Source organism: Camelus ferus, chromosome 11 (assembly GCF_009834535.1).
Source record: "Camelus ferus isolate YT-003-E chromosome 11, BCGSAC_Cfer_1.0, whole genome shotgun sequence".
Classification (NCBI taxonomy): Eukaryota; Metazoa; Chordata; class Mammalia; order Artiodactyla; family Camelidae; genus Camelus; species Camelus ferus.
Window position 1 is genome coordinate 45,506,065 of NC_045706.1, and position 26,904 is coordinate 45,532,968.

The window sequence follows — 26,904 nt, forward strand, 5'->3', positions numbered from 1 at the left end:
CTTGCTGCACAAACCTTCAGCCTAAATTAGCCCCAAAATTGCTCTTCTTTACTTCTTTACCCACACTACCAACTGAGCTGCAAAAAAATCAATCAGTTGCTCATATAGGTATCAATCTGACAGTCACCATTCCTTTTGCTTCCTTTTGGTCAGCGGCTACTTCCATTCCCTCCTGTATCAGTTTCAAACATTTACTGTTCTCCCCTTAAACTGTCTTTCTGACTTTGCTATTCTTATATTTTCATAGCACATTAGGTCACATTGGGTTACTAGGAAAAAACAGAAGTCGTCAGACTTAAATGTTCTTAACAACCTATCCTTATTTATCAACTTCTCTTTCCATCTGTCTTTCTGTTCCTCCCTCTGTCTCATATGTCATTCATTTATTTTTTATGTTTTGGTGTTTAGGTTTGGGGAGGGTTTTCTGTTTGCTTGTCTTAAGTGGAAGAACACAGATTTTATACCATGCTAGGCTCTTAAGTTTCCATGTTCTCTCTTTAAAGACTTCTTTTTTTTCTGATTGCAAATGTAGCATATATACATTATTAAAAAGTAAACGACATAGAAAAAGCTTACCACAAGCAAATGACAGTCCAGAAACTCCTCTGTAATTGCACTGTGCAGAGATCCTTTGTCGACTACACAATAGTCATTCCTCACTGGCCCCTGCCCATGTGTGTCATCAGAAGAGCCCAGATTTTTTTTTAGTTACTGTATATCTTAGTACATCATGGATCACAAGATGCTGGTCCACTCATGATATATTAGTTAACTTTTGCTGTGGTAACAAACAACCCTAAAAGCACAATGAGTTAGCAAAACAAACATTGATTTCTTGCTCAGGGTACCTGAAGGCAAATGGTCAGTTGCAGCATTGCTGAGCTCCACTCAGTTTTAAATGTCTTCTTGTTCCAGGACCAAGGCTGAAGAAGTACCTGCTCTCATGGCAGAAAACAAAAGTTGAAAGCAAGAGGTTGGGGTGTTGGGGTGAGGGCGTCAAAGTGCATTTAAAGCTTCTCCTTGCATGTGATATACGTCACAATCACATTCCGTTGCCTAAAGCAGGCCACATGGCTAAACCCATGGTCATTGCTTGAGGGAGTTTACTTGGCCTTCAGAGAAGGCACTGCAGAATCGTGTGGGTATTTGGCCTAATTCCCAGGCTACAATGGCAATTCCATTCTTGCAGCAAAGTGCTGCAATTCTGACCAAATTAAATTAGAGGGGAAGTTTTCTGGAGTTAAGAGTCAGAGGATGTGTGTATGGGGTAACATTGTACAGTTGGAGCTTATAAAGTTGGCTCTTGATGCTGGGAGGTGTGTCCAGGTACTGCCATGGCAGCTGGGCTCTGCAGACAGGGTGGGTGTACCTTACTGTCCTGGTTATGTGCTATTAATGTCCTCTCTGAACTGCTACAGTCAGGTTGGCAGCCTGCCTAAGCGGAGAAATCTTGTATTAGGAGGTGTGAATCTTGGCGGGGGTCAGGCTCTGATTTACCTAATTAATGAAATTAATTTGTCAGTTCAAACATAGTTGTTTCTCTGATCACAGCTTTTTATATGTAAAAACTTAACACAGTGACTAAACTTTTTAAAAGGTTTTTTTGTGATTTCCTCATTGTTTGTGGTTTATTTTCACTGGTGTTTTTTTCCTTTTTTTTCGTTAGGTTCCCCCTATACTATGAGCTTAAGATTGCTTTTGTCATATGGCTGCTCTCTCCCTATACCAAAGGAGCAAGTTTAATATATAGGAAATTCCTTCATCCACTTCTTTCATCAAAGGAAAGGGTAAGATATATAAACTATTTCCACAAATCGTTTGTTAGAAATGTACATCATCACATGCTATGTGTTATAAATGAGTTTCTATTATAATAGAGAGAAGTCCTAATTTTTCAGCTTCTTAACAAACAATCTTTTTTAATAAAATTAATATCTATGGGTTTGTTTTTTCCCCCAGGAGATTGATGATTATATTATACAAGCAAAGGAACGAGGCTATGAGACTATGGTAAACTTTGGGCGGCAAGGTTTAAATTTAGCAGCTACTGCTGCTGTCACTGCAGCAGTGAAGGTAATTTTTTACTTACATTTTTCAATCCAATGTCACTTTGAGTCAATGGATAAAGTGAGGTAGCTTTCTATTTCAGATGATTATAAAATTCTGGCATAATTTTACCTTCTGTTTATTTTTGTAATACTAGAAAAAAAAGTAGATAATTTTATAGGCATTTTAACATGTTTCCTATAGCTGTTCAATATTTATGAAACTCTTAATTGATGACAAAATGAGAGTTAGTTAATAAATAAAACATACCAAAAATGTCATTTTGTCATAATTTTCCTACTGTGTAACCTTAAGTACTTTCAAGTAAATCTCCTTTAGTAAAGATGACCATTCTTTCTTTCTCTGTCTGGTGTTCTCTCACTTTCTCCCCATGGCAATATCTTGCTAGGATTTCTGGCTTACTTCTGCACCCATACTTCAACCAATTTGAGGTAACTGACTATTCAAAATAAGGCATGAAAAATTTCTGTTCTTAAAACTTAAAATTTTACTTAGCGATTACTAATGTCATGTGTTGTGTTTTGCAAGCCAAATTATCAAAGGAATGCCTTCTGTGAAAATTTGCTTTATGCCTTTGGATTTCTTTGCATGTAGTAATTATTGTGGTTTATTTTAAATATTATAGCATAATTGGTTTTGGTGTGTAGTATATGGAAAGAAAATGGGCTTCTGATCCAGAAAGTGCTGAATGTGACTTTCTAAGTAACCACTGGCGATTTCCTTAACTTCTCAATTAGGAGGATGTGGGAGAGGAGAAACTTAAGTGGAAGAGAACTAACGTCCTCAGTTGGTGTATATGAAAGTAGAGGGTTTGATGTGGTTGCCTGCAGGGGGATGGAAAGAAGGGGACCAAAGCCATCTTGCTTTTCTTTTGTTACAAAATTTGGCGTTATTTAACTTTACAAACGAAGTACATGTATTCATTTACAGCTCAAAGAAGATGCTTTCTGACTTTTCCACATTTAAAAGCATTATTCAAATGATTCTACAGCAAAAAACGAAAAATTAAATTTCAACGTCAAAAATTATTTAGAAAATACAAACATTTTAGAACATTGTTTTAGGAAACACAGAAGTTTACAAATCCCATTTGCCCTCTTTACTTTAACACTTAAATATACTTTATAAACCTACTACTCTGTAAAACACCTCCCTACGTATTATGACTATTTTGTGGGATACTGACTTCATTTTGACTTACGTTTACTACTTCCAAACTCTTACTACTCTAAATCAGAAATCCCCACTGGGTGATCTTATCCTCATTCCCTCCTCTTTTGTTTTTAGTTTCATACATACTTTCCTGCCATCAGTATTTAACATCCTATATGTTTATTCAGCATCTATGTATTTAATGTGTTTGACATCTATGTATGTAATTCCTCCTCTATGGTAGGTGCTTGGGATGCAGCAATGAGCAAGATAGATACAGTTCCTACCCTCACTACTACTGTCTAGTTGAGTGTCTGTATTCACTGAAAAATTTACTGAAAATTTTACTGAAACTGAAAAATTTACCTCATCTTTGGTTGCTTAGAGACTACCACTTGCCCTTCATTATTAATAAGCATTCTCTCACAGAATACTTCTCTGTAGAAAGGCTCTAAAAACAATCTGTCTCTGTATTTCTCTGACTTCTTTGTGATTCATTGTTTGTTTTTATTTATATATTTAACAGCTTAAAACCACCTCCCCACTTCAAAGGCAGGAAACAGAGAGCATAAGAATCATCTGAGCTACCACTGCAAACCAAACACACATCCTATAATTTGAATTCATTTTGGAACTTTCTCTTTTTGTTCGTGTTCTTGTGACCCTTTTGTTATCAAGTTCACTGTATATGAGGTAGCCCTCACCATTCTCATCGTGAGGACAGGAATGTTGGCATCAACCCTCCTAGATTTTATTCATTAGAAATAATCATTAAATAAGCTGAACACGGCATAATGTTAACACTATTTGCCTCAAGTTTTACTGTGCCTATTTAAAGTAGGGGAAATTAGTTTCATCTCTGGAGATGTCAAAGAAAGGCACTGTGATGGAAGAATCACTGAACCAGACACTTCATACTAAAGAGTAAATTGAAACTGAAATGGGAAATAGGTCAAGTTTAAGGAGAAACTGCAAGAAAGCTAACAGTGAGACTTGAGAACTATTTAAAAAACTTTTTAAAAATATATAGTTTGTTAAAAATATCTTTTCAGGTGAAAAATATTGGACTCTCGGTGTGACCTTTAAAGACAGGCAATACCCCTGACTAAGTTTTCTAGGCTGAATTGCCTGAGCATGTTAAAGATGAACATAGGAATCTAATCAGAACATTTATTACACCGTAAAGCAATTTTCTGAAAATGTTACTCAGCTCTATGACCTCATTACCAGGCATCTGTTCACAAGGTCAGTGTGCAAGTTCATTTTCGCTGAGCAAAGCACAAACATATGAAGGAGCTTCAAGGATTCTGTTGAGGGTGTTCAGCATTCCATAGCTTTCACGAGAAATGCAGGTGGCTTTTGTATAGACGAGTAACACGGCTGCCTGATGAAGGACATATGAAGAAAAGTACCGTTAGTCATATTAACCATCTCTTAGGGTTTTCTCTGGCAGCCTTTTCTTGGTGAATTTTTTTAGCAGATATTATTTAAAAAGTCAATTATCACAGAAATTACAGCCTTACAGTTACAGTTTCTGAAATCTAATTTACTTTAAATGATGATTAGATCAGAAATCCTGACATCTTGCTGTCTGTTTTAATAGCTGCCTGTTTGTGAAAGGATTTGAGGAGATTCATCTGCTTAGTATCATCCATTTAAAAAGTGAGCCCCTGTTCAGACAATGGAGAAGAAAGATCATATTATTTTTCCTGCAATCTAGAGAAGCAGGATGTTATAATGAAAGTTGAATTCTATAGCAGTTGAGTTATCAGCATTTTTTAGCCCAGGTTCTGCCACTCATTAGGAGATTTGGGGAAATCTTCTGCACTTATCTAAGTATCCATTTTCTTACTTGTAAAATGAAAAAAACCCTTATACTCTAAAGCAGTCGTTCTCAACTGGGGGCAGTGTTGCCATCCAAGGGACATTTGGCAATATCTGGAGACATTTTGGGAGTATCCAACTGAGGGAAGGGGTACTGCTACTAGCATCTAAGGTGTAGAGACCAAGGATGCTGCTTAATATCCTACAGTGTACAGGACAGCATCCCCCCCCACAAAAAATCTTTCCCAAAACAGCATCAGTGCTGAGATTGAGAAACCCTTCTCTAAAAGTATGATGAATCAGAAAAGGCTAAAAGGATACATAAATATGTATAGGTAGTTTGGGGTGGTGGGTTACAAATCTTTATTTTCTTTTTTATATTTTTTTCTGTTACAAACATTCTTCAATAAATATATATTGCTTTAATCTTAAAACCACTAAAATATTTTATTCACTTAATGCAAATACAGTCAATTCCATTCTAGCTAGGCTTGGTCAGATTAATTCTTGAATGTCCATAGGGAAAAGGCATTGCCCTAAAAACTGGGAACTAACCTGATCTGCAATTATAATGTAGTACGTCAAGATCAACAAGAAATAGAGCTTAATGGCTATTCATTATTGAACAATATCCTAAAAATTATTCTGTAAAGGATTGTTTGTATGCTCGTAAGATTATGTTATTGCTGATTATGTTTTTGAATTCTTAATTTTAGAATGCGAAGAGAATAGGTTGAAAGTTTTATACAAAGATGCTGATAAGCACAGTAAATTCCCTTATTTAACACAAAATATAGTAAGTTTAATGTAATATTTAACCAGAAAATGAAGTGTTTAAACAAAGGCAGAATTGTTTGGGTATAAAGAAGTTAGAATTAGCCAGACATGCAAGGTCCCTTTTTATAGATGTCAGCTTGAGGTGGATATTTGAGTAGATGTTCAGATGTCCTTTTGCCCTTGGATAAAAATGAGCTCTGTGTGGGGCCAGCTCGTGGAGCTGCTTCTCAGATGGAGAATCCTTTCCAGAGCTCAAGCTTAATCCTTTCCGTAGCTCAAAGCTAAATGTGTTAGACTTGGACCCAGCCTTCCCACCCAGTCAGCCCTTACAGTGTCCTCAGTTTCTTAAATGGATGTTCTGGGCTCATCTAGATTCAAACCCTGAGAACTCTGAGCTACCCGAAGGCAGGAACACTTCTGCTAATGATATAAAATATTCTACAGAATACTTTTGAAAATTACTTTGACTCTTTCTTTCTCATCATAATCCTTCTGTTACTTCCTCTTTGATTTTTAGAACCAATTTTAACATACACAATGTACATAAAGTTCTGTAGAGAACAGAATCTAAAATGCTGGGATATAGAATTACCTTGTAAGTGGTAACTCCCTTCCAACTTATTGACTAAGAGTGCTGTTTCCACACATATTTTCCTCCTCTTCATTTTTCTTATACTTTTGGCTTAATATTGTATAAACCAAATAGAAGAAAACAAATGAACAAAAAATTATTAATTTAAAGAAAACCTCAGTATCTTTTAGCATTGTTATGGACAAGTGACTATAATGCCCTATTTGTGCCCTCGAAATGTAGAAAAAATTTTTCTTTTAATGATGTGAACAAGGGGTTTAGATACTGGAAAAATGATCAAGAAATGGATCATAGATTTTTATACTGTAACATATTAAAATGAAAACTTCACTATACTGTCTATGACTAATTTTCTAATACTAAAGAAATTTGAGGGGGGGAAAAGGGGGAAAAATCACTCATCTAATCTGCCTAAACATTACACTGTTTTCATTTTTTAATATTTTCCCTAATTATAACCATACTGCATATTGTACCCAAACTGTGCATATGATTTAGATTTATGAGGTAGAGGAGAGGTATTGCCACTTAACATTTTATTGCAAACATAACTCCCTTATTGATGGACTTTTTGTTCTGAAGACATAAAAATTGGAGGGAATAGGTTTATAATTACACCTCTCTTTTAAAGTGGTCACATTGGATATTTATATTTTTGTTTTTATATAATGTTTTTGAATTTCACAATACTGCAGTAATTCTCTCCCCATATTAATTCTATTCTGGGCCCATAAGAAAATATACAGTAGAAAAAGTGATTTTTCAAAGTGATAATGGCTGTTAAAGTGCTGTGGGTCCTCAAAGATGGTACACAACCCCTTTTTGCTTTTCCTTGTAGTACCTGGCCTTTCTCAGGGATTGATCATCGATAATACTTGGGGCTATAGGGTTGGATACTCAAAGCTACATTAAGATCTAGGCTGTAAATAGATCACCCAGATGCCTCAGGGTTGGTTTTTGCCCACCTTCAGTCTAAACCTGAAGCAAACTCCTGGTGGATGGTGTAATCTACCCATATCAATACCCATAACCATACCTGTAGTTTGGTGCTGAACTTCTGCATATAAACGCCAGAGTTTACATTAAAATATGCTGCTATCTATGGAGAACTCTCTAGCAGTCAAGAATAACAAAAAAGAAGAGGCATAAAAAGAGTGTTTAGTTTACTTATTAAATACTGAATAGCAATCCCATACCAGGTGCACCAGGAGAACAGAAGCCTAAGATGTGTCTCTCTCTTCTAGTCCCTTAAAATCTTGCTCTGGAGGCAAAATATATACAGCACAGCAACAGAACTAACAATAATGTGTGAGTTCATTTGTGAGAAATGCCCTAAGTAATTAGCTGATTATACTCATTAAAGATACCTGAAGTTTATGGATGATATAAAGCTAGACTGATTCAATGGCACTTTGACTCATTTGCATGCTGAGATGTACTTTCTTGAGTGGGAGGGTTTGGGAGTTACAGTAGAGGGTATCCTGCATGTGTTTGGCAATAGGAAAAAGTCAAGAATTGCTGAGAAGAGGGCACAGAAATACAAAGGTAGGAAAAGAGGAAATGACAGTTCTGAGAAAACAAGGCATCTGTTTCAGATGAACATCGGTCACTTCCTTTTAGTGTGTCTCTGAAGTCTTCTGCCCTCCTCTATTAAATAAGTGAATTATATCTGACAAAAAGAGAGTATAATGAATTAAACCATGCCAAGAATGTTTAAAGATGTGTGGAGTCCAATTTTTTTTGAGGATATAGGCCCTTTAATTTATTAATTCTTTTTCATAATTCAAAAAATATGGTAAAAGTACAAAGTGTAAGTGGGGTATGGAAATGGTGTTCAAGTTTGACATAATAGGGTATCACTAACTCAGACTAGCTAAATCAAGACTCATGAATAAAGACCTTTTTCTTCAGTGGAAAATACATAGTTAGCAATAATGTTGGAATGCTTATAGTGCTTTAGGCTTTAACATTTAGAGATGAACCATTATGGATGAGTTTCTACAGTAACATTATAACTAGAGGCAATCATAAATTCACGTGTGAGAAGAAGAAATATTAAGTATAAAAAAAAAACCTTTAGAAGAATATTTTTAATCCAGCTATAAATAAGAAATGGGTCATCTACATGCTATGCAAAATTTCAGAGTGGATAAATTTAGAAATTATTTTTTTCTCTTTACAAAGCTTTACACTTTAGGGGAGAAATGTAGTTATGTCTGAAAAGTTCAGAAATGTCCCTTTCAAAGATGTGCAATGATGAAAATCATTGAACTTTCTGCAATGATGGAAATATTCTATATCTACACCGTTCAATACAGTAGCCACTAGCCACATGTGGCTGTTGAGCATTTGAAATGTAACTAATGCAATTAAGGAGCTGAATTTTCAATTTTATTTAATGTTAGTTACCTGAATTTTAAATACCCACTTGTGCCTAGTGTCTACCATATTATTTAAAAAAAAAAAAAGGCGTTATAATGACTTAATGTCAAATGGTGTAGTCGTAGATATGTCTTGCCAGATGGTGAATTCATTAACTGAATATTGTTTCATTCTAAAGATTCTTTGGCTCTTAAATTTTTTTTAATGTGTTCTAGGTAGAGCCATTACCACTCCTGACTTAGTTTTAAAACTTTAAAAAGTTCCTCTAAATCATAAACTTAAGCCCTAAAGCGCTAGTTTTAGGAGAGAGCAAAATTATGGATGATGTTTTACTGTGAGGGTAACTCATCATACATTTTTTTTTCATTTTCAAATTAAATCTAAAGAAATGCTTGGCAGTGGAGTGTACTGATATCTGCCACTTGCTTTGAAATGCATTAAGAGATGGCTTGATGGATGGATAGATGGTATATATGTGGTAAAGCAGATACAGCAAAATGTAAACAATATATTGGTATCTACTGTAGAATTCTTTCAGATTTTCTGAAAGTTTCATTATAAAGTGAATAAGCTTCATGATAAAATGTTGGCAAAAAGTTAATTGCAAATATATCACATATTTTTAAGTGTACTTTTTCTTGGATCTATCACTTCTCTGTTGAATAGAGCCAAGGAGCAATAACTGAACGTTTACGAAGTTTCAGTATGCATGATCTAACAGCTATCCAAGGTGATGAGCCCGTGGGACAAAGACCATACCAACCTCTACCAGAAACAAAAAAGAAAAGTAAACCAGCCTCTGGTGAATCAGCAGGTGTGCTTGTTTTGTTTTAATGTATTGTTCTTTCATAATTGGGATTTTGAGTCAAGATGGGTACTAAAATAATACCTGGTAGCCATCTGAATTTGGTTAGACAAAATTTATTTTTAAGCTTACAGTTTTGAGCTTTACGCTCAACTGTAGGTCTCTTCCTCTAAGTTTTCTCTAAATAGAGTGCTTGCCTTTTGTTGACTCTTGAGATAATCCAACTAAGAAAGTAGCAGTGTTCTCTTGTGCTGCCATGAATTTTTAGCAGCAGTGGGTGTGGTTCCCACCACCTCCCTACCACCAGCAATAGTTCTGACCTGTGATCAATACTCTTGTTATTCAAACCATGTAGTGACATCTAAGGAATTTTGTAATTAAACACTGTTCACCGTAAGTGCTGTGAACAAATAAGGATATTGACTCATAAGATAAAAGTTTTAAGCAGGTGACAAAAGGACCAGTTTGAAAACAGGATTACTCCAGTGGAAAAATGTGTTGAAGTTATGTATTCTAGTTTAAGAACTAACTTATAGTACATTGTAATGTATATTATGAGCATGTCATAGTTGATACGTTCTAAAACTTATATAAATTATTGTGATTGTAGAAACATACACATAAACAAACAGACATAGTTTCTTAGTTATTTTTTCACATATAAGAAATTTGTAGTTATAAACAAGGACCTACTTGTTGTTTAGCACAGGGAACTATATTCAATATCTTGTAATAACCTATAATGAAAAAGAATATGAAAAATAATGTATATATGTATAATGGAATCACTGTGCTGTATACCAGAAACTAACACAAAATTGTAAATCAACTATAGTTCAATTTAAAATAGAAGTTGTACTTAAAGGCTCAGCTAAGAACTAAGATCTGTAGGAAATTTTTTATGAACGTATTTTTAAGTCCATAAAAATAAGGCTACTTGATTTTTTTTAAGTAGAAATTTTCTTTTGAGGGAGACTGAAAATCATTCTTTATAATTAAAATTAATTTGAATAATATAACAGTTTCTTCTAACAAAGGAAAAATTGTGAACTTTCTTCTAAGTTCTACCTAGAGTGAATAACTTTACAAAGTTGGTGGCTATTATCTAAGAGGTAATAATTAAATATTGGCCATTGCTTAAGGTACTGACACCTTTAAGAGTGAGGAACCTTTGAACTTTGAACCATCGTCCTCAATACTTTAATAACGTAAAAGCAGTTCCTAATATAGGTGTTTTCTTAAGCATTTAAAATTAGGTATACTGATTTTGATTATGGAGTCTGCTGTATATATTTTGCTGATTCAGTCCCATAATCTGCATCCTTTATCAGCAGTTTATTCATAATTATACCTTAGAATTAGTTAAGAATTATATTCCAATTATTTAAATGAGAACAGGATTATAAAAATGAAAATCAATAGCACTATTTTTATGACATTCATTTATTAAATTTAAGATGGTATGACTAAAATATTTGAAAATAAGGAGGTGCTATTTAGTTCTTCTGCTAAATTTCAAACCATGGAATTAAAATAACTTAAGATTTGTAAAAATACAAAGTAAATGGTAGCAGTACAAGAAAGATCCTTGTTCAGTTATAAAAATAAAATTTTTAATTGCTTTACTTTGCCCAAGTTCCACATTTTCTACAGAACAGTATGTATTCTGAGCTTTCCTTCCCTAAGGAAAAAATTAAGCAAAACTTTCTCTCTTGACAATATTTTTGCTAAAGTAGTATGGTTCCAGGACAGAGTAGTTGAAGAGGAGGTAATAGCAGATAGTACAGTAACATAATCTGGACACAAGTCCAGGTATACCTGGTAGTTTGTCAGATGAGAAAGATGAGCCTGGCTGGGGAAAGGCAGATTAATAAGTGACGTCAGGGTAACTGCTAGACTTAGAAGGTAGGGTAGGGAATGAAGTTATACCTCTATCTCAAAGCTTCAATCAACAAATCTAAAAGATTAAGACTTAAGTGTAAGAAATTAAACCATATAGTAGGAAATTCCTGTGTATGTTTTTACATTCTTAGGATAGATCAGACTTCTTAAGAACGACATCAAAACCAGAAAACATAAAGGAAAAGTCTGAGAGATTTTTCTATAGAAAAAAAAACCCATAAAACTACCATATGGGGTGGGGGGAACCGACACCAAAAAAGGCAAAATACTACGAACTGTAAGAAATATTCTCATTATATGTTGCAGGCAAAGGGTTCAAATTTTAACAATCCAAGAATCCTTACAAGACAATTGTCATCGATTCTATCAGAGAATACAGCTGACCAAGAAATAAATGAAAAAGATACTCAACCTCACCAATAGAGTAAATTAAAATAGTAGTAATTGTAATGTTTGCTCACCTGATTATCAAAAAACTTGTTTTAGTTAACAGTGCTCTATGTTGGTAACTCTTCTAAGTTATCACTTCATTACAAACCACCCACAAACAGTGGCTTAGAAAAATTCCAGTTCTTTATTTTGCTCCCAGATCTGGGAGTGATTGGACTGCAAGGTAGTTCTTGCTCAGGGTCTTATGCAGCTACAGTCAGACAGCCCCTGGGGCGGGAGTTGTAATCTCAAAGGCTTCCTCACTCACAGGTCTGACGACTGAGCTGGGAAGAGTCCAACAGCCAGCAGCTAAACCAGTTGGGGCTTCTCAGACATCTCTCTCTAGATCTCTCCACATGGTCTCTAAGGGTCATTGGGCTCCTTCCTTGGGGGCTGAAGGCTTCCAGAGCCAGTGTCCCAAGAGAAACAGGCAGAAGTCGTGCACTCTGCCTTGTGGCCATTTGTTGAGGCAGGTACAAAGGCCCTCGAAATTTAAGGGAAGGGGATTAGAGTGTCAGACAATTTGTAGATGGACGTGTATTAAAACCACCACAGCAAGCCTCTGGGAAACAAACACTCTCATACAAAGTGTATGAGAGTTTAAAGTGGAATAATCCTTCTGGATGACAATCTGGGAAGAATTATCAAAATGTTTTCTCTTTAACTCAGCAAGAAACTTCTAGGAATATGTCATAAGGAAATAATCAGGCAAGTGTTCAAAGATGTATGTACAAAGATGTATGAATGTTCTTCTTGTTGTTTATGGTAACAAAATATTGGAACAAGCCAAATGCCAAAGGGAAATGTTTAAGCAAAAAGGTGGCTTATTAGCCATGAAAAATAGTCAGCTTATACTTACAAGGAAACATAGCCAGGTTGTCGGGGAGAGAACAACAAAGAAATAATACATGTGTTATGAGGCATAATAGATAGATGATAAAATGGATTAATATATGTAAAGTTATTTTTCAAGTATATGTATATAAAGAAGAGTCTGGAAGGGTATCACTAAAATGTTAACAGCCTTTAGCTCTGAGTTGTGGAATTTTAGTCATTTTTTTTTTAATCAACCAATTACTCTTAAAATCAGAAATAAAACAACTCTACTTCTCCTTTTGAAAATAATCAAGGTACTCATTTTCTTATACCATGAATTTTTTTTCTATTTCATTTATTTTCAAAATTCCTCAAAAAGAAAGGCAAATCGTTAAGTTTTTCAGTGTGGAAATTACATTCACATTGCAAAGTCTGTTTCCCAGTTCACATAATCAATACATTTACCTCAGAACACAAGCAAATTCAAGTATTTGGAAAAGTGTTTCCCTTTTGAAAACTAATAATGGCCTGCTCTGAGCTGTTTGAGGTTAGCTGATCAAGAGAAGTCCTGCTTTGATGTTGTCACTTCAGGAAAAAGAGCTCCCCTCCAAATGCTTTTTTTTTTTTTTTTTTTTTGGTAAGAAAATGGACACCTTGAACATGACGTTCAGTTCCTCAGAAAGAATACCACATTCTGATAAGTGGAAATATTTTTTTCTGTAAAGAACCTGCTGCTCCCATATTAGTTAAAAGTGGTTCAACATTCAGTTTCAACATACCAGCAGATTTAGAGACTTCTGCTTTTTCTTGTTTTAGATGCTTTACATATTTATTTAATCCTTAAGATGACTATGTAGGTTAAATATTTTTATCCTTATTCTGTCAGTGAATAAGCTGATATTTAAGGAGATCAAATTACTTGTCAAAGACTACGTACTCAGTGACAGAAATGAGATATCCAAGGTTCCTAACTTAATTCTTATTCTCTTTTTACTTTATAAAGAGACTACACATAGTGAGACACTTTGACTGTAACCATGAATTCAAACCATTTAGCAGGAGGGAATCTTAGAGATGCTTTAGTCAGACAGCAAATAGGAGACATGTCTCCTCCCTTATTCCGTGCCCATGGCAGACATTGCTAATGGATGGTGGCACTTTCCACGATGGGCCCAGAATCCCATCAACATAGTGCTCCCAGCAGCTCAACTGGCTCAGAGTTGGCTCTCATGTAGAAACCTATTCCTCTCCCATCTGTCTCACCACCTTACCAGATAAGAAAACTGGCCCACAGAGGCAAGACTCACTCAAGGTCTCACAGCTAGTAAGTGGCAAAGCACTCATTTCTCTTCACCTGGGTGCAGGGCTCCTTCCACAATGATAGCTAAGACTCCTGCCAAGTCAAACTTTCCATGAATCTGCACTTACATAAATACATGAAAATTGCTTAGAACAGTGCCTGGTACATGCTAAATACTAGATCAGTATTGGCTATTGTCACTATTACAAGGAGGTAAAACCATACCAACTCTAAGATCTGCTTGTTTCCTAAAATGGTATCAGAGCCCTGCGCTGAAGCTGGCCAAACAGCTGCAGCCTTAGGCCCCAGGACCCCCAGCAACACAGGCTCCTCGTTCTTAGGTCCCCAGTCAATGCTTCTCAGGAATGTGCATGGACGACACCATTCTGAGGGCTCTGTCCAGTCTAGACTGATGATGTAAAGCGGCTGGCCTTAGCATCACCTTTGTTTGGCACCAGCAGCACCCCGACTCTTGCCTGGGGACTGGCAGACCCACAAACCACTCAGCCAGCTCACTGGGTTCCTGCTCAGATACGGCATCCAGAAATGGGCTTCTCTCATAATCTCAGGTCTCCCCCTCCTCCTCTGAAGGCTTTTAAATCCTTAGACAACTTTGACTTACACTATTTCTACCACTCACAGCAGAATTTTCATACACACTTATTTTCAGGTTTAATGTGGAATAGAAAGTGCATATCTTAGCGAAGATATTTGACTTGACTCCTCTCTTTTTGATGCAGTTTGGTTTAATAAGTTGCTAAGTTAAGCTTGTCAATTTCACCTCCTCATAGATCTCAGATTTGGCTACTCTCTCCACGATCCTGGGACTCCATCATTTCTGACCTGTTGTACTGCAGTTATAACCTCCCTGCTTCTAGTCTCATCCACTTCTGATTCGTTCTCCAAAGTACAAGAAGAATCTTTTAAAGAACCTAGATCTAATAACATCACCCTTCAGCTTTAAATGGCCCCACTTTGTTCTCTGATGAAGTCCAAACTCAATAGCTCCCCAGCCTTGGTCTCCCATTCCTTCATGTGCGAGGTATATTCAATCATGAGCCTTTCAGGATTCAGTCTAGCTGCCACCTCCTACAGGAAGTCTTCTTTCACAACCCACTTCCCTTCCCCTACTGTGTGCTCCCATTGCACCTTGTCCTTATCTTCTATTTGCAGCATTTATTACGGTTTTGTGATGCCCATTAGACTCTGTTTCGTCTACTGGACTGTAGATTTCTTAGGGAAGTAAAAGGCAGTTGTATCTTTTTCATCATTGTATCCCCATAGTTCAGTGTAGTGCCTCACACTTAGTAGTATTTTAAAAATACCTGTGGAATAACTAACTAATCAATCCATCACTTTTCCTGAAATAACAATTAGAAAGCTAAGATTCTTAGCTGAAATTAGGAAACAAAGAAAGAATAAGAGGTATATATAATCATCTTTTTGAATGAAATTCCAATTCCTAATCATATAAAGTGAGAGGCAGTTAAAGTAGCTAGGGTCATGTTTGTTGACATGCAGTCTTATGCTTCATCCATGGCCTTAAACTTTTCAATCATAATCACTTCCTTTCTGATTCTTTTCCATGATTCCTTGATACCATCGTTTTATTATATTGGGATTAGGAATATTGTATAAGCAACAGCAACAGAAAGAAATCTAGAAATGGCAATCTAAAATTTTTTGTCTGGTTTATTTTTCCCAATTATAGAAGTAATACAATCGTTTAAATAAAAAATTTGGCAAATTTTTTATAGGAAAAGTGAAGAAATTTAAAATCAACTAAAAGCTCACTTCCAACAGATAGAATGGTTTCATTTATATGTTTTTCCTTTGTTTTTTTCTATACATACTTTTTTTTTCCCCACTTAATATTGTACCAAGAGGATCTTCCTAGGAATGCTGACCCCATCCTCTCCCCTGGCCACATTGGCCTCCTCATAGCTCTTCCACACAGTTATGCTCCCCACTGTCCTAGTCCCTTTGTACATAATAATTTCTTCTACCCAGAACACACTTCCTTTGACTGCTGCGGGAAAGCAAAGGACCCTGGCCTTAATAATGACTGATTCTACTTCCAAGTCCTTCCTAATTTCTAGCCTAGAAGTCTTGCAGCATAAAAGTGTACTTGCTTAACATATAATTAAATATGTTTATCTTATTGATAAACGTAAGTGCTTAGTGAGGCTAAGATTATTCACGTTTTGTGAGAGCAGGTTAATATACATTTATTCAGGATATTTTTCTTCACATGCAAGAAGCCTATCCCATCTTCCTTCTCAAGCCTGGAAAACCTGCTATTTTTTTTTTCTCACCTGAAGATTTAGGTATTTATGCTCCTTATCTTTATTAAAGGAGAATTTGAAACTTAATGGGGCCTTGTACCTTCACTCCTGTCTTTATAACCTACCTAGTTCTCTTTTGCCTTAGACTTGGGCCCCTCTCTTACTTCATCCAGGCCTTGGTTCTCAAAGTGTGGGCCCTGGACCAGTAGCATGAGCATCACCTAGGAACTTGTTTGAAGTACAGATTCTCAGCCCCACCCCAAGCCCAGCAATGTGTGGATGGATCAATTCTCCAGATGACTCTAATATATGCTAATAAGTTTGCTAATGAACTCTAATAAAGTTTGAGAGCTACTGCTTCAGGAATGGGAGCATTCCTGTCCCTGAATCCCATCCTCAGGATGCTCTCAGACTTCCTGACAATAACCAGCCTGACTGCCTGGATGTCTGCATATTGGCCAATGTTAAGTCTTTGTAGCTACACGCAGCAGCCTGTGAGCACACCTGCACAATCTTGTTGTTTACTTGGGTTTTTTGGAGGGGAGAGGATGGTAATTAGGTTTGTTTGTTTGTTTATTTTATTTATTTATTTTTAATGGAGGTACTGGGGAATTGAGCCCAGGACCTTGTGCACGCTAAGCATACATTCTACCACTGAGTTAAACTCTCCCCCCCGACTCCTGCCCCCGTATGATCTCTCACTGACCTTCCTGATGCTGTCTGTTTTCTTTGGCTAACATCAGTCATCATAGCCTGTGGTGTTTCTAATTACTGTAGCCTGTCTGGCTGGGTTTTATCTCAGCAGCTGCAACAGTGTTGATTTAACATCTTCACCTGCCCACAGTGAACTTATCTTGCCCAAAGTTCTAGCTCCTTTGGGTCTTATATGACTCCTTAAGTTCACCCTACCATTTCTGGTTTTGACAAGAAGTATGACACATGGGAGTGGGAAGGACCCTTAATTCCTAATTGAGGTCAAAGGTACAAATGACAGACCAAAAACACACTATTGCTTAGGTTGTTTAGAATTCATAAAAAGGAAAAAGGGTGGGAAGAGACTTTTCACTATGTATCTATTTATATTCTTTGATTTATTTTTTCATTTAAGTATAGTTGATTTACAATGTTGTGTTAGTTTCAGATGTACAGCAAAGTTATTCAGTTATGCATATATATCTATTCTTTTTCAGATTCTTTTCCATTACAAGATATTGACTATAGTTCCCTGTGCTATACAGTAGGACCTTGTTGGTTATCTATTTTATATACAGCAGTATGTATATGTAAATACCAAACTCCTAATTTATCCCTCCCCCCACTTCCTCTTTGGTAACCATAAGTTTGTTTTCTATGTCTGTGAGTCTCTTTCTGTTTTATAAATATTTTTTTTTAATTTTTGAACAAGATAAATGTGCTAACCTACTCAAAAATAAAACTTTTTAATTATTCTGAAAAATGTATAGTAAAAATAGAAGTGGATGGTCAAGGAAAACTTCCTGGAAGAAATGAGTTATGAGCCTCATCTAGAATAGTGCAAGGGGCAAAGATTAAGGGTGAAGGGCATGGAACACATCCCAGACAAGAAAGGGAGAGGAGTAAGCAGGCAAATGCAGGCCATGCAGAGAACTGCCAGCAGACAGAGTGAAGAGGTGGTCCCGACTGGCATCCTTTTACCAAAACATGCTGGTTTTGACAACTCGTCTAGGTTATGGAATTCCACTGAGAGACGGAGATGAGAAAACAGATGACGAAGCGGATGGGCCATATTCAGATGATGAGATGTTAACACACAAAGGGCTGCGAAGATCACAAAGCATGAAATCTGTGAAAACCGTGAAAGGCCGAAAAGAGGTTAGTCAAGTATAGAGTTGTTTTCCTAGTGGTTAGTAGTAAGGAATTTCCCTGCTGCATTTTCATTGAGGATGTTAACGGTCCATAAATGAAGGATTAGAATGGTAGAGCAGCAGTTATATTTAAAATTCTTTACTTAGATCAGATGCATTAGGATCTCTGGAAATTTAGAAAGTGGTAAATTCCTAGTCTTCCACTCTAAGTAGAAGATGGTATTCTCACCTAGTAAAATCATATGGTTGTCATAAGTACCCAGTGCCAGCCCTACGCATAAACGAAGAAAGCAAGCTAACTATATTAACTACATAGTTTTGTTTTGAAACAAATCTCAATAAGGATTAAATAGTAAAAGTTTATCCATAATAATGTCTCTGTGCCCAGAAAGCAATGGCAGATTCCAGTGAATGACCTCAGATCTATGAGCAATGTTCATTGACATGTACCAAGCAAAGCATAAATAACAAGTTAATGTCTCTATTTGTTGTTATAACTAACGTAAGACCTAACTACATTTTTGAGTATATAGGTAGTGCTGTCTTTTTTGTACTTATAGAATAATTGATTCTTTATATCAGAAAAGTTAAAAATTATTACTATGATTATGAACTATTAAGTCTTATCTAATTTCAAAATCTAATTGGTAACAATATTTCTCTCTTTAGGTGCGGTATGGGTCATTAAAATACAAAGTGAAGAAGAGACCACAGGTGTATTTTTAGCCATGTACACTTCAAGTATCCCAAGACAAATTATACTAATACACTAATTTTTTTCTAACATCATATATTCAGGACTTACACATTAAAATAATTCTTTAAATTGTGGCAGTGATAGGATTTACTTTCATCAATTTAAAAAGTCTTTATTTCTTTAACAATTACTTCCAAATCTAAGGTAGTTATGCAAGTATATATGTGTGCATATATATATCAGAAATAATAGAAAACTGTGTAATTGATTTTCAAATTCCTCAAAAACATTAGGTGCCTGGGATATAAGATGAAACATAAAACCCACGGTATACTTGAAAAGAGTCTTTTTATGGTTCAAGATACATCAGCCTTTGTGATACTGTATTGTATTTACCTCCACTTATGTTATCTATCACATGAGGATAGAAATTAAATAGGCCTCTGATTCAGCAGTGATAGGACAAGGGTATAATGTAAGATAAAATGTTCTATATATTCTTAAAATTTTTACTTTGTTAATACTTTCTAGTTTTTCCACCATCAAGTGAAAGTTTTCAAAACAAATATTTGAAAACCAGGTATCTATATAGCACTTTTATTCCTAACTAGTTTTGCACACTTGAAAATTGTTTACTTATTTTACAACTGTACGTTTATTTTAAGTTTTATTAACACTAACTTTGTTATTTGCCACATTCTGACATGTCAAATTTACGCCTTGAATTACATCATCTCTTTTCCTGTAGGTTTCACTAGTTACATTCATTTGATTTTAATAATAAAAAATAGAGCATGTTGTTCAATTTTAACTACTTTTACTTAACTTCTTTACAGATAAGAAATTATTGTAAACACTTAACCGGCTTCCCATGTTTAGCTCTATGTTGTAGTTGAACTTAGCATGTTTTTGTTAACATTGGTTATATTTTCAGCTTTTAAAAGCGGTAGGTTTTGTGAAATGGAGTCAGACACCAGAATAGCATTTAGGTATCTTCTAATTCATGAAATTATCCAACCGTCAATCCTTTTAAGCTTGGCACTGATACGAGCTGCTGATTTATAAATCTGGCATTGATTAGAACCATTTGCATTGCTTCCCTTCTGGCTGAGATAATTTCCTGAAGTTACATGCCAATGCAGAATACAAATGTTGTTAATCTTACATATTAGAAGTTATTAGAATAGATTTTAGAAAAAAAATTTTTTTTAATCCAAGAGATTTTAAGTTACTGAACTTTGAGGCTTTTTTAGGTGGCATAGATAACTACGCATTATGAACTCTAAGTCAGTGTATTTCTGGTGATGGTTTTAGTGATCAGTAATCAAATTTGTACAATTATCCTTGTTCAGATAATTTACTGGATTGTTCTGCTTATTTGTCCAAAAGAAAAAACAATGAGGGAGATTTGTGAGATCTTTGACCTTTCTACCCTTTAAGAAATAAAGCCAGCTGGCAATGTATATTCAGGACCTCCTCAGAGTGCTGGTAGAGGACAGAATGTTTATTCAAGAGTACCTTAGTATAATTCATACATTTCTCTTGATACAAGTCTTAAAATGTTTTTGAGATTATCTCACGTTCTTGATCTGCAAACCAAGTAAAAATTCATTCAACTTATTTTCCCCAAAGTTTAATTCTATGAATATCTTCCTCTACTTTACCTTGACTAATTTTTAGCCTCTTGGTTTCTGAAAATACTATTTGCGTTCAAAATTCTTATGAATTCTGATTATAAACTCTTGGCAGAGTGTTTTATTTATATTGCCTAGTACTAGACTAACAAATACAAATGCTATGTACGCCATGCTTGTCTTTCCTACACAAGGGCAGTGTCATCTCAAATTGCCCGACAAGGTCACATAAGTGACTTTGTATCAAAAACATTACCTTTGGGGGCTGATTTGCACAACTGTACTTTTTTCAAGTCTAATTTCAGTATTAAACCTATTCTTTAATTACAGTAAGCTCATAAATACTGTCCTAAATTGGAGGAATTATTTATCCTTCTACATTTTTAAAACGAAAATGTTTAATCAATTAGGGCAACACCAGTCTCAAAAATGTAATGCTAGTCCTTCTGTTTAATTGCATCTCTTCATACTCACAACACTTCCTCTGATGTATTTGTTACATCCTTACACACAGTCAGTGTCATTTTGCTGTTCTATCATTTCTTCTTTCCTTTTCTTACATTTCTTAAATTTTGCTTCTTTTCTCTTATATGTGTTTTAGCATGCCCTTTCTTTTGAATTTTGTATAATAAGCTTATAAATTTTCATTTCTTTTAAGGTAGAACAGGTCAGTTTTTGTTTCTTGGCTTTTAAATCTAATGCTTTTAGAGGTAAATGTATCCCTAGACCACAGTGCCTTGCTTCCCACCACCACCACTTGGTGAATGGGCATTAGATGCTGCACAAGCCTTTAGGGCACTGTTTTGGTAGCTGTAAAGTTTACCCAGAAATTGTAGTCGGTGTTTTATTATGTATTCATTCAATTTGTTCATGAATATTAACTATTTCCAGAGTTTGTTTGAAAGTAAGAATCAATCTGTTCTTTAGTTTACCGTAATTTTTCTGGTATAAAAATGAGTCTGAATTAAGCCTTATTGCTAAGTAATTAATTATGTAAACCCACCTAGACCCCACATAAGATTCCCTCCTTGACTTCACTAATGTATATACATGGATTTGGCTAGAAAATGATGCTGCCAGCATTCTAATTATAAATACTTGACTGCACAGATTGATGGAACAAAATTATTGAAGTGTTTTCAGGGAACCTAATCTATATGCCACCACCAAAGATTTCTACAGTGTTATAAAGTATGTAAATATTCTAAATTTCTGTAAAACATTGGTTAGATAAATATATTTGCTTTCTTTCTTTCTTTTTATTTTTTATTTTTTTGGAGTAACACAGTTTGTGCACTGGAATGCTTGAACATTTGTATTGTTAAAAATAATACAATACTATCTTATGTTAAATATTAGTAATTTGTATTGTTTAATTGGAATGGACTAAATTTTTATTTTGTCAGGAAAGTTAAGGAGTTAATATGTATTGAAAAGCAATTTCCTATGTTTTCTGCTGTGTAAGTTGATTCATTTGCAAAGCAATTAGATACATTTTGACAAGTTTATTGTTATAGCTGTGTGCAGTGTATATTTCTTAGTCAACATTGTTCAAGAGTAAAGCTTTCTGAAAAGAAAGTACAGCCTTTTTTCTCTTAATGTTTTTAAGATTTAATCTTCTAATAGTATCCTGCAGATTTAATGTATATTAACTTTTTAAACATTGACCATGAAGTAACATCTTCTCCTCTAACACCTTTTAAATCTATGTACTTCAGTTGTTAACACAAAGCAGTTTTGCGATTTTTTAATCTCTTTGTAAAGGCTATCTTTAGGCCTAGTATGGGGGTAATTTTACAAATGTGGTTTTTTTTTGAAAACTTTAATATAAAATAAACTCATTCTATAAGTGACAACTTGTGTCAGAGTATATATGTTGGGTTCCATAAATTGTTATTATTTATTATTGAGTGTGTCTTGATTAAATAATAGACAACATATGCACATGCTTAATTTTACAAATCACAGAGCAAATTATAAAAATCATATACATTCTGGAATGCTCATCTACAGGATTACAAAAGAAAGAATTGTTAAATTTGGATGTTAGAAAGAGGAAATAGAAAAAAATAATCAGTACAGAAACCCTAGCCATCAATTTATATTGTTAGTCGTCTCAGACATAAAATATAACACAGAATTCAATTTTATGTATCCTGGAAATGTTCTGGGATTCCATCTGTTTTAAAGTTAGATGTCTGCCTGCTTTGCATTTAAGCTTTAGAGAGAAATTCTGTGTTTAAAAAAGTTTCTTCATGCTACTTCGTTACGTTATATAAAGTATGTTGAAGTATTTCCAATGGAGTTATATTTTCATTTCTATTAGGATGTATATCCTTGTGATGATCCAAAGAAGTTAGACATTTAAATAAAAATTCAAAAAGAACACAATGAATTATGAACGGCAACTTTTTTTTCAGTGTTTTAGTCTTCCTTTAAGTGGCTCACTGTTCTTGAGAAAGAGATTCATGGAACAAAAATCATGTCAGAGACTGATTCATTGTTCCCTGGAAAACATTCTGCCCTTTTACCTATCCATCAGTATCCTATCCTTAAACCACTCTCCTTGTGGTCTGGTTTTGGTAATGTTTTTTAAATTGCTTTTTACAAGATAAAGCTTTGACTGAAATTTTAAAGCCCAAGATTGATAATTGTCCCTAAGTACAGGATACCAAGAGACTGTGCTCAAAAAAAGCAGGAATGTCACTCCCGCTTACTTTTAGTTCACCTGCAATCTCAGATTAAAGGCAAGATGAAAGAGGGGAAAAACAGGAAAGTGTGGTATTTTGGCATTGTATGCAAATTAAATTAGCATTTTTTTTTCATTCAGAAATATTTCTTGAGTGCCTACTGTGACTGTTACATTTCTGCACAATGCCTATATCCAAGTAGGAGAGCATCACAATTAATTTAAGGAAAATAATTCTTGCCTTAAAAATAACAAATCCACTGTTACCAAGTGTTTGGAGTGAGTATTATTAATGCTTCGATGTTTTCTTCTAGATTATTTAATAATTTATTTGGTTTCTCCCAAAGCAGATTTTGTTTTTTGGTTTTTTAAATTCTTGATTCTCTTCCTTCCCTTACTTCTTTCATTTGATACATTAGGAAGTCCCTTTGGCTCTCTCCAAAATACATTCTGAATTTGACCATTCCGCTCAACCCTCCTTCATCTTTCCCAGTTTAAGCCATCATTGTCTCTCACCTGAAGTCCTCAGGGCATAACTTCTATTTAAGGCCGATGTTCCTGAAACTTTACTATATTTTTTTTGGTAGCCTTGCAAATTTGTCGAGGTGACTTTTAACCTTGAGTCCCATCAAGGATCACAGTTTCTTATCTTTTCAACTGTTATCTCTGGGAAGTATAAAAAGAGAGAAGGCTGTAAAGAGAGATGGGAAGTAAAGAACAGGAGCAGATGGTTTTGCACATCAGCCTTGGAAGAGAAGTTTTTCTCTCCTAAGCATTGTTTAATGCTGGAACTTGGAAAAGGTGAGTGGGAAGAGTCAATGAAGCCAGGGAAGAGTATCTGGCTGAATTCCAATGTGTTTTGACACAATCCTGTCCCAAAATGTTGGGAAACAGTTTGGAATATATGTGGAGATTTTTTCCCCTTCAGAACGTTAGGCATAAATTGTCACTCTAAATTTGAGTGTTACAATAGCTCAGTTAGTGCCAGGAGTCAATAGTAGGTATCCGTGTTATCCGTGTTAATCAGAGTTCACCAGAGAAATGGAACCAAGAGGATGTACGTGTGTGTATCTGTATCTATATCCATATCTATACCTATATCGAGAGAATTTACAGAATTGTTTCATGGAATTTGGCTGGCAAGTTCCAAATCTATAAACCAAGGAAAGAGCTAATGTGGCAGCTCCAGTCAAAGGCATTCTGCAGGTAGAATTCCCTCTTTAGGCCTTCAACTAATTGGATGAAGCCCACCCACATTATGAAGGGTAATGTGCTTTATTTGGGGTCTACTTATCTAAATGTTAATCTCCTCTAAAGAATACCTTCACAGTAATATCTATACTAATATCTGACCAAATGCCTGGCTGCAGAGGCCTATGTAGTTGACACATGAAATTAACCATCGTAGTATCCTTAAAATTAAGTTCCAAAGAAACTATTTACTTTGAAACATAGAGTTGTTTAACTAATTCAATATGTAGAAATTACAAATCTTGGATTTTATTAGTTTATTTTATGAAGAAAGGGAATGTTGTAGCACATGCTTTATTTGGAAGAGGAAGACATACCTTATAAGGCTTGTGATACCCCTTGTGTCAGGTTATGATAACAAACATTTGTGTATCAGTTTGTTTTCCCACTTTGGGGAGAGGTATCATCCCCTTAAAGACAGAGAAACTGAGACTCAGCAGTGATCAACCACAACAACTGTAGCTTCAGACTCTTGTGTTGTTAATTCCATTACACTTGGTTATCTTGGCAATCACAGAATCCTTAAACTGCTCAAACTGAAATGATTCCTACTATTTATGTATTATACAAAAATTTCAGATTATTAGAAGATAAAAATAGAGGGAAGTTTTGGAGTTATCTACAGTTAATAGTAGATTTGGTTCTTAGAGTAGCTCCATTAAGGAAAGAAAAGATGCTTTTTAAATGAATGGGAAAAATAAAGACCAAATTTACTATCAGTAAGTGGCTAAGACAAACAGGAAGAGACTTGAAGAGAGGATGTCACTTACCCGGGAGGAGTATCCTCTCAGGAAATGCTTTCCTTCCTTCCTTCCTCACCTTTCCACCAGCATTCGCTCCATGGCTTCCTCCTTTCAAACCACACCTTGTAAACCCTTTTATGTGTTCTGTTCACAACAAGATGAATTTTTGTGTGTTGTTCCATACTGAGTTTTAACTAATAAAACACCAAAAAGGGCCAAATGTCGTTTTACACAGGAGATGGGCTTCATTTCAGCTCTAAGTTGAAAGCAAGTACAGCTGGGATATATAGCAGGCTACAGTTTCTGTGTTCTAGGAAAGTGGAACTGTATTATTTATAGTTTACAACATGTTGTATAAAATTAAGCTTGCAGGGGGCACCCAGGGAGGTAAATTAGACAAAGAAGGGAAGACTTGGGGAACTCTGTTTTGCCATATTCTGAGACGATGCCCATAAAGAAGCCAAAAATAATTTTTAAAGTATTTAACATTAAGCAATGTACAGAAGAGTTTGTGGTCTTTACCTCAGAATAACAAATTCTAAAATTACAAAAGACTGTTGAAAGCTGAGGAGGGGGAAAAAACCCCTTAATTTTGTAACCGTAATAGAAAAGGGTTTCAGAAAAGCAGGGATAAATAATTGTCACTAAAAGTCTATCTTCCAAACTACAAAGTAAAGTTACATGAGATCTGGTTGATATTTGACCCGACAGTCTCAAAGCACATTAGACTGCAGCAAGTAATAATTGCTTCCTCATTTAGATTAGACAATGAGTTCTCTCTGCAAGCTGTTCTCCTCTAAATAGATTGTAGAGAGTAATTGAAACAAGTTATACTGGGAAGTGGAGTGACCGATTCCTCAAAGTGAGAGAGCAGAGCTATGGTAACCTCTTAAGCCTGGCCTTCATCCTGTTCCTATTTAGGGTATCTGCGGGGCAGTCAGCGAGGAGTGCAGTCTGCAGTTCGCCAGCTTTATTGTTTAGACTTGAAGGGAAGGTCATATGCCCTCTTTGACAGAGAGGTTTATGGTCTCTCTCTAATTAGCAGCACCCTCCACCAGACAGACTGTTGGCCACATTCCAAGAACCGGGTTGGGTAGTGGCCGCTGATGAAGGAGAAAACAAGGTTATTTACCCTGTGACTGTAATTCTTGGCACAAATTCCCTCTTTACACTCAGACACGTTTTCTTTTTGTTCCAACTTGCCTTTGGAATTCTGAGTAGGGCGTTGAGGGAGGAAAATGCGGCTATATATTTAGTAGTGTAAGCAACACATATGTTGGCCTCACATACTTTTTTCTTTTTACTATTCTAGAGCCACACAGTTCAACATCAATTACCCAAAAAGGAAAAAAAAAAAAAAGGCAACATATTGAGAACGTTGCTCGCAAATGTGAATGCTTGAGCACATGCCCACACACAACCTCAGAAAAGGAAGTTTAATTTGCAAAATCTATAAAATAACGACAGTTTTACATTAGGACACTTCGAAATCCCAGCGGTAAAGTGTGATTTGGTTTAGATATTACTGGAGTGTTACAAGAGTACCAGGATTATATTTGTCTTGTCTTGTTCTATCGGTTCCGTAGGACAGTGGGTTAAGCTGATAGAAGTGCTTTTTGGTTGATTTAAACCAGATGCTCTGACTATTTTTGTCCTGTTTGCAGGCGTTGCAGCACTGCAAAAGGCAATACTGCCCTCCTCGGCCTTCCGCCAAC

The 26,904-nt window shown here is 35.4% G+C and overlaps 1 protein-coding gene across 1 annotated transcript in view; it reads left to right on the top strand.

Moving 5' to 3' along the window:
- Nucleotides 1–22,359, top strand: part of REEP3 (receptor accessory protein 3) — an 89,516-nt gene extending 67,157 nt beyond the window's left edge. The window contains exons 4-8 of the mRNA XM_032491491.1: nt 1,667–1,787; nt 1,960–2,073; nt 9,461–9,608; nt 18,037–18,182; nt 18,845–22,359. Coding sequence (XP_032347382.1) covers nt 1,667–1,787; nt 1,960–2,073; nt 9,461–9,608; nt 18,037–18,182; nt 18,845–18,901 — 586 coding nt within the window. The 3' untranslated portion in view covers nt 18,902–22,359. The remainder of the gene's footprint in view (nt 1–1,666; nt 1,788–1,959; nt 2,074–9,460; nt 9,609–18,036; nt 18,183–18,844) is intronic.
- Nucleotides 22,360–26,904: the final 4,545 nt, after the last annotated feature.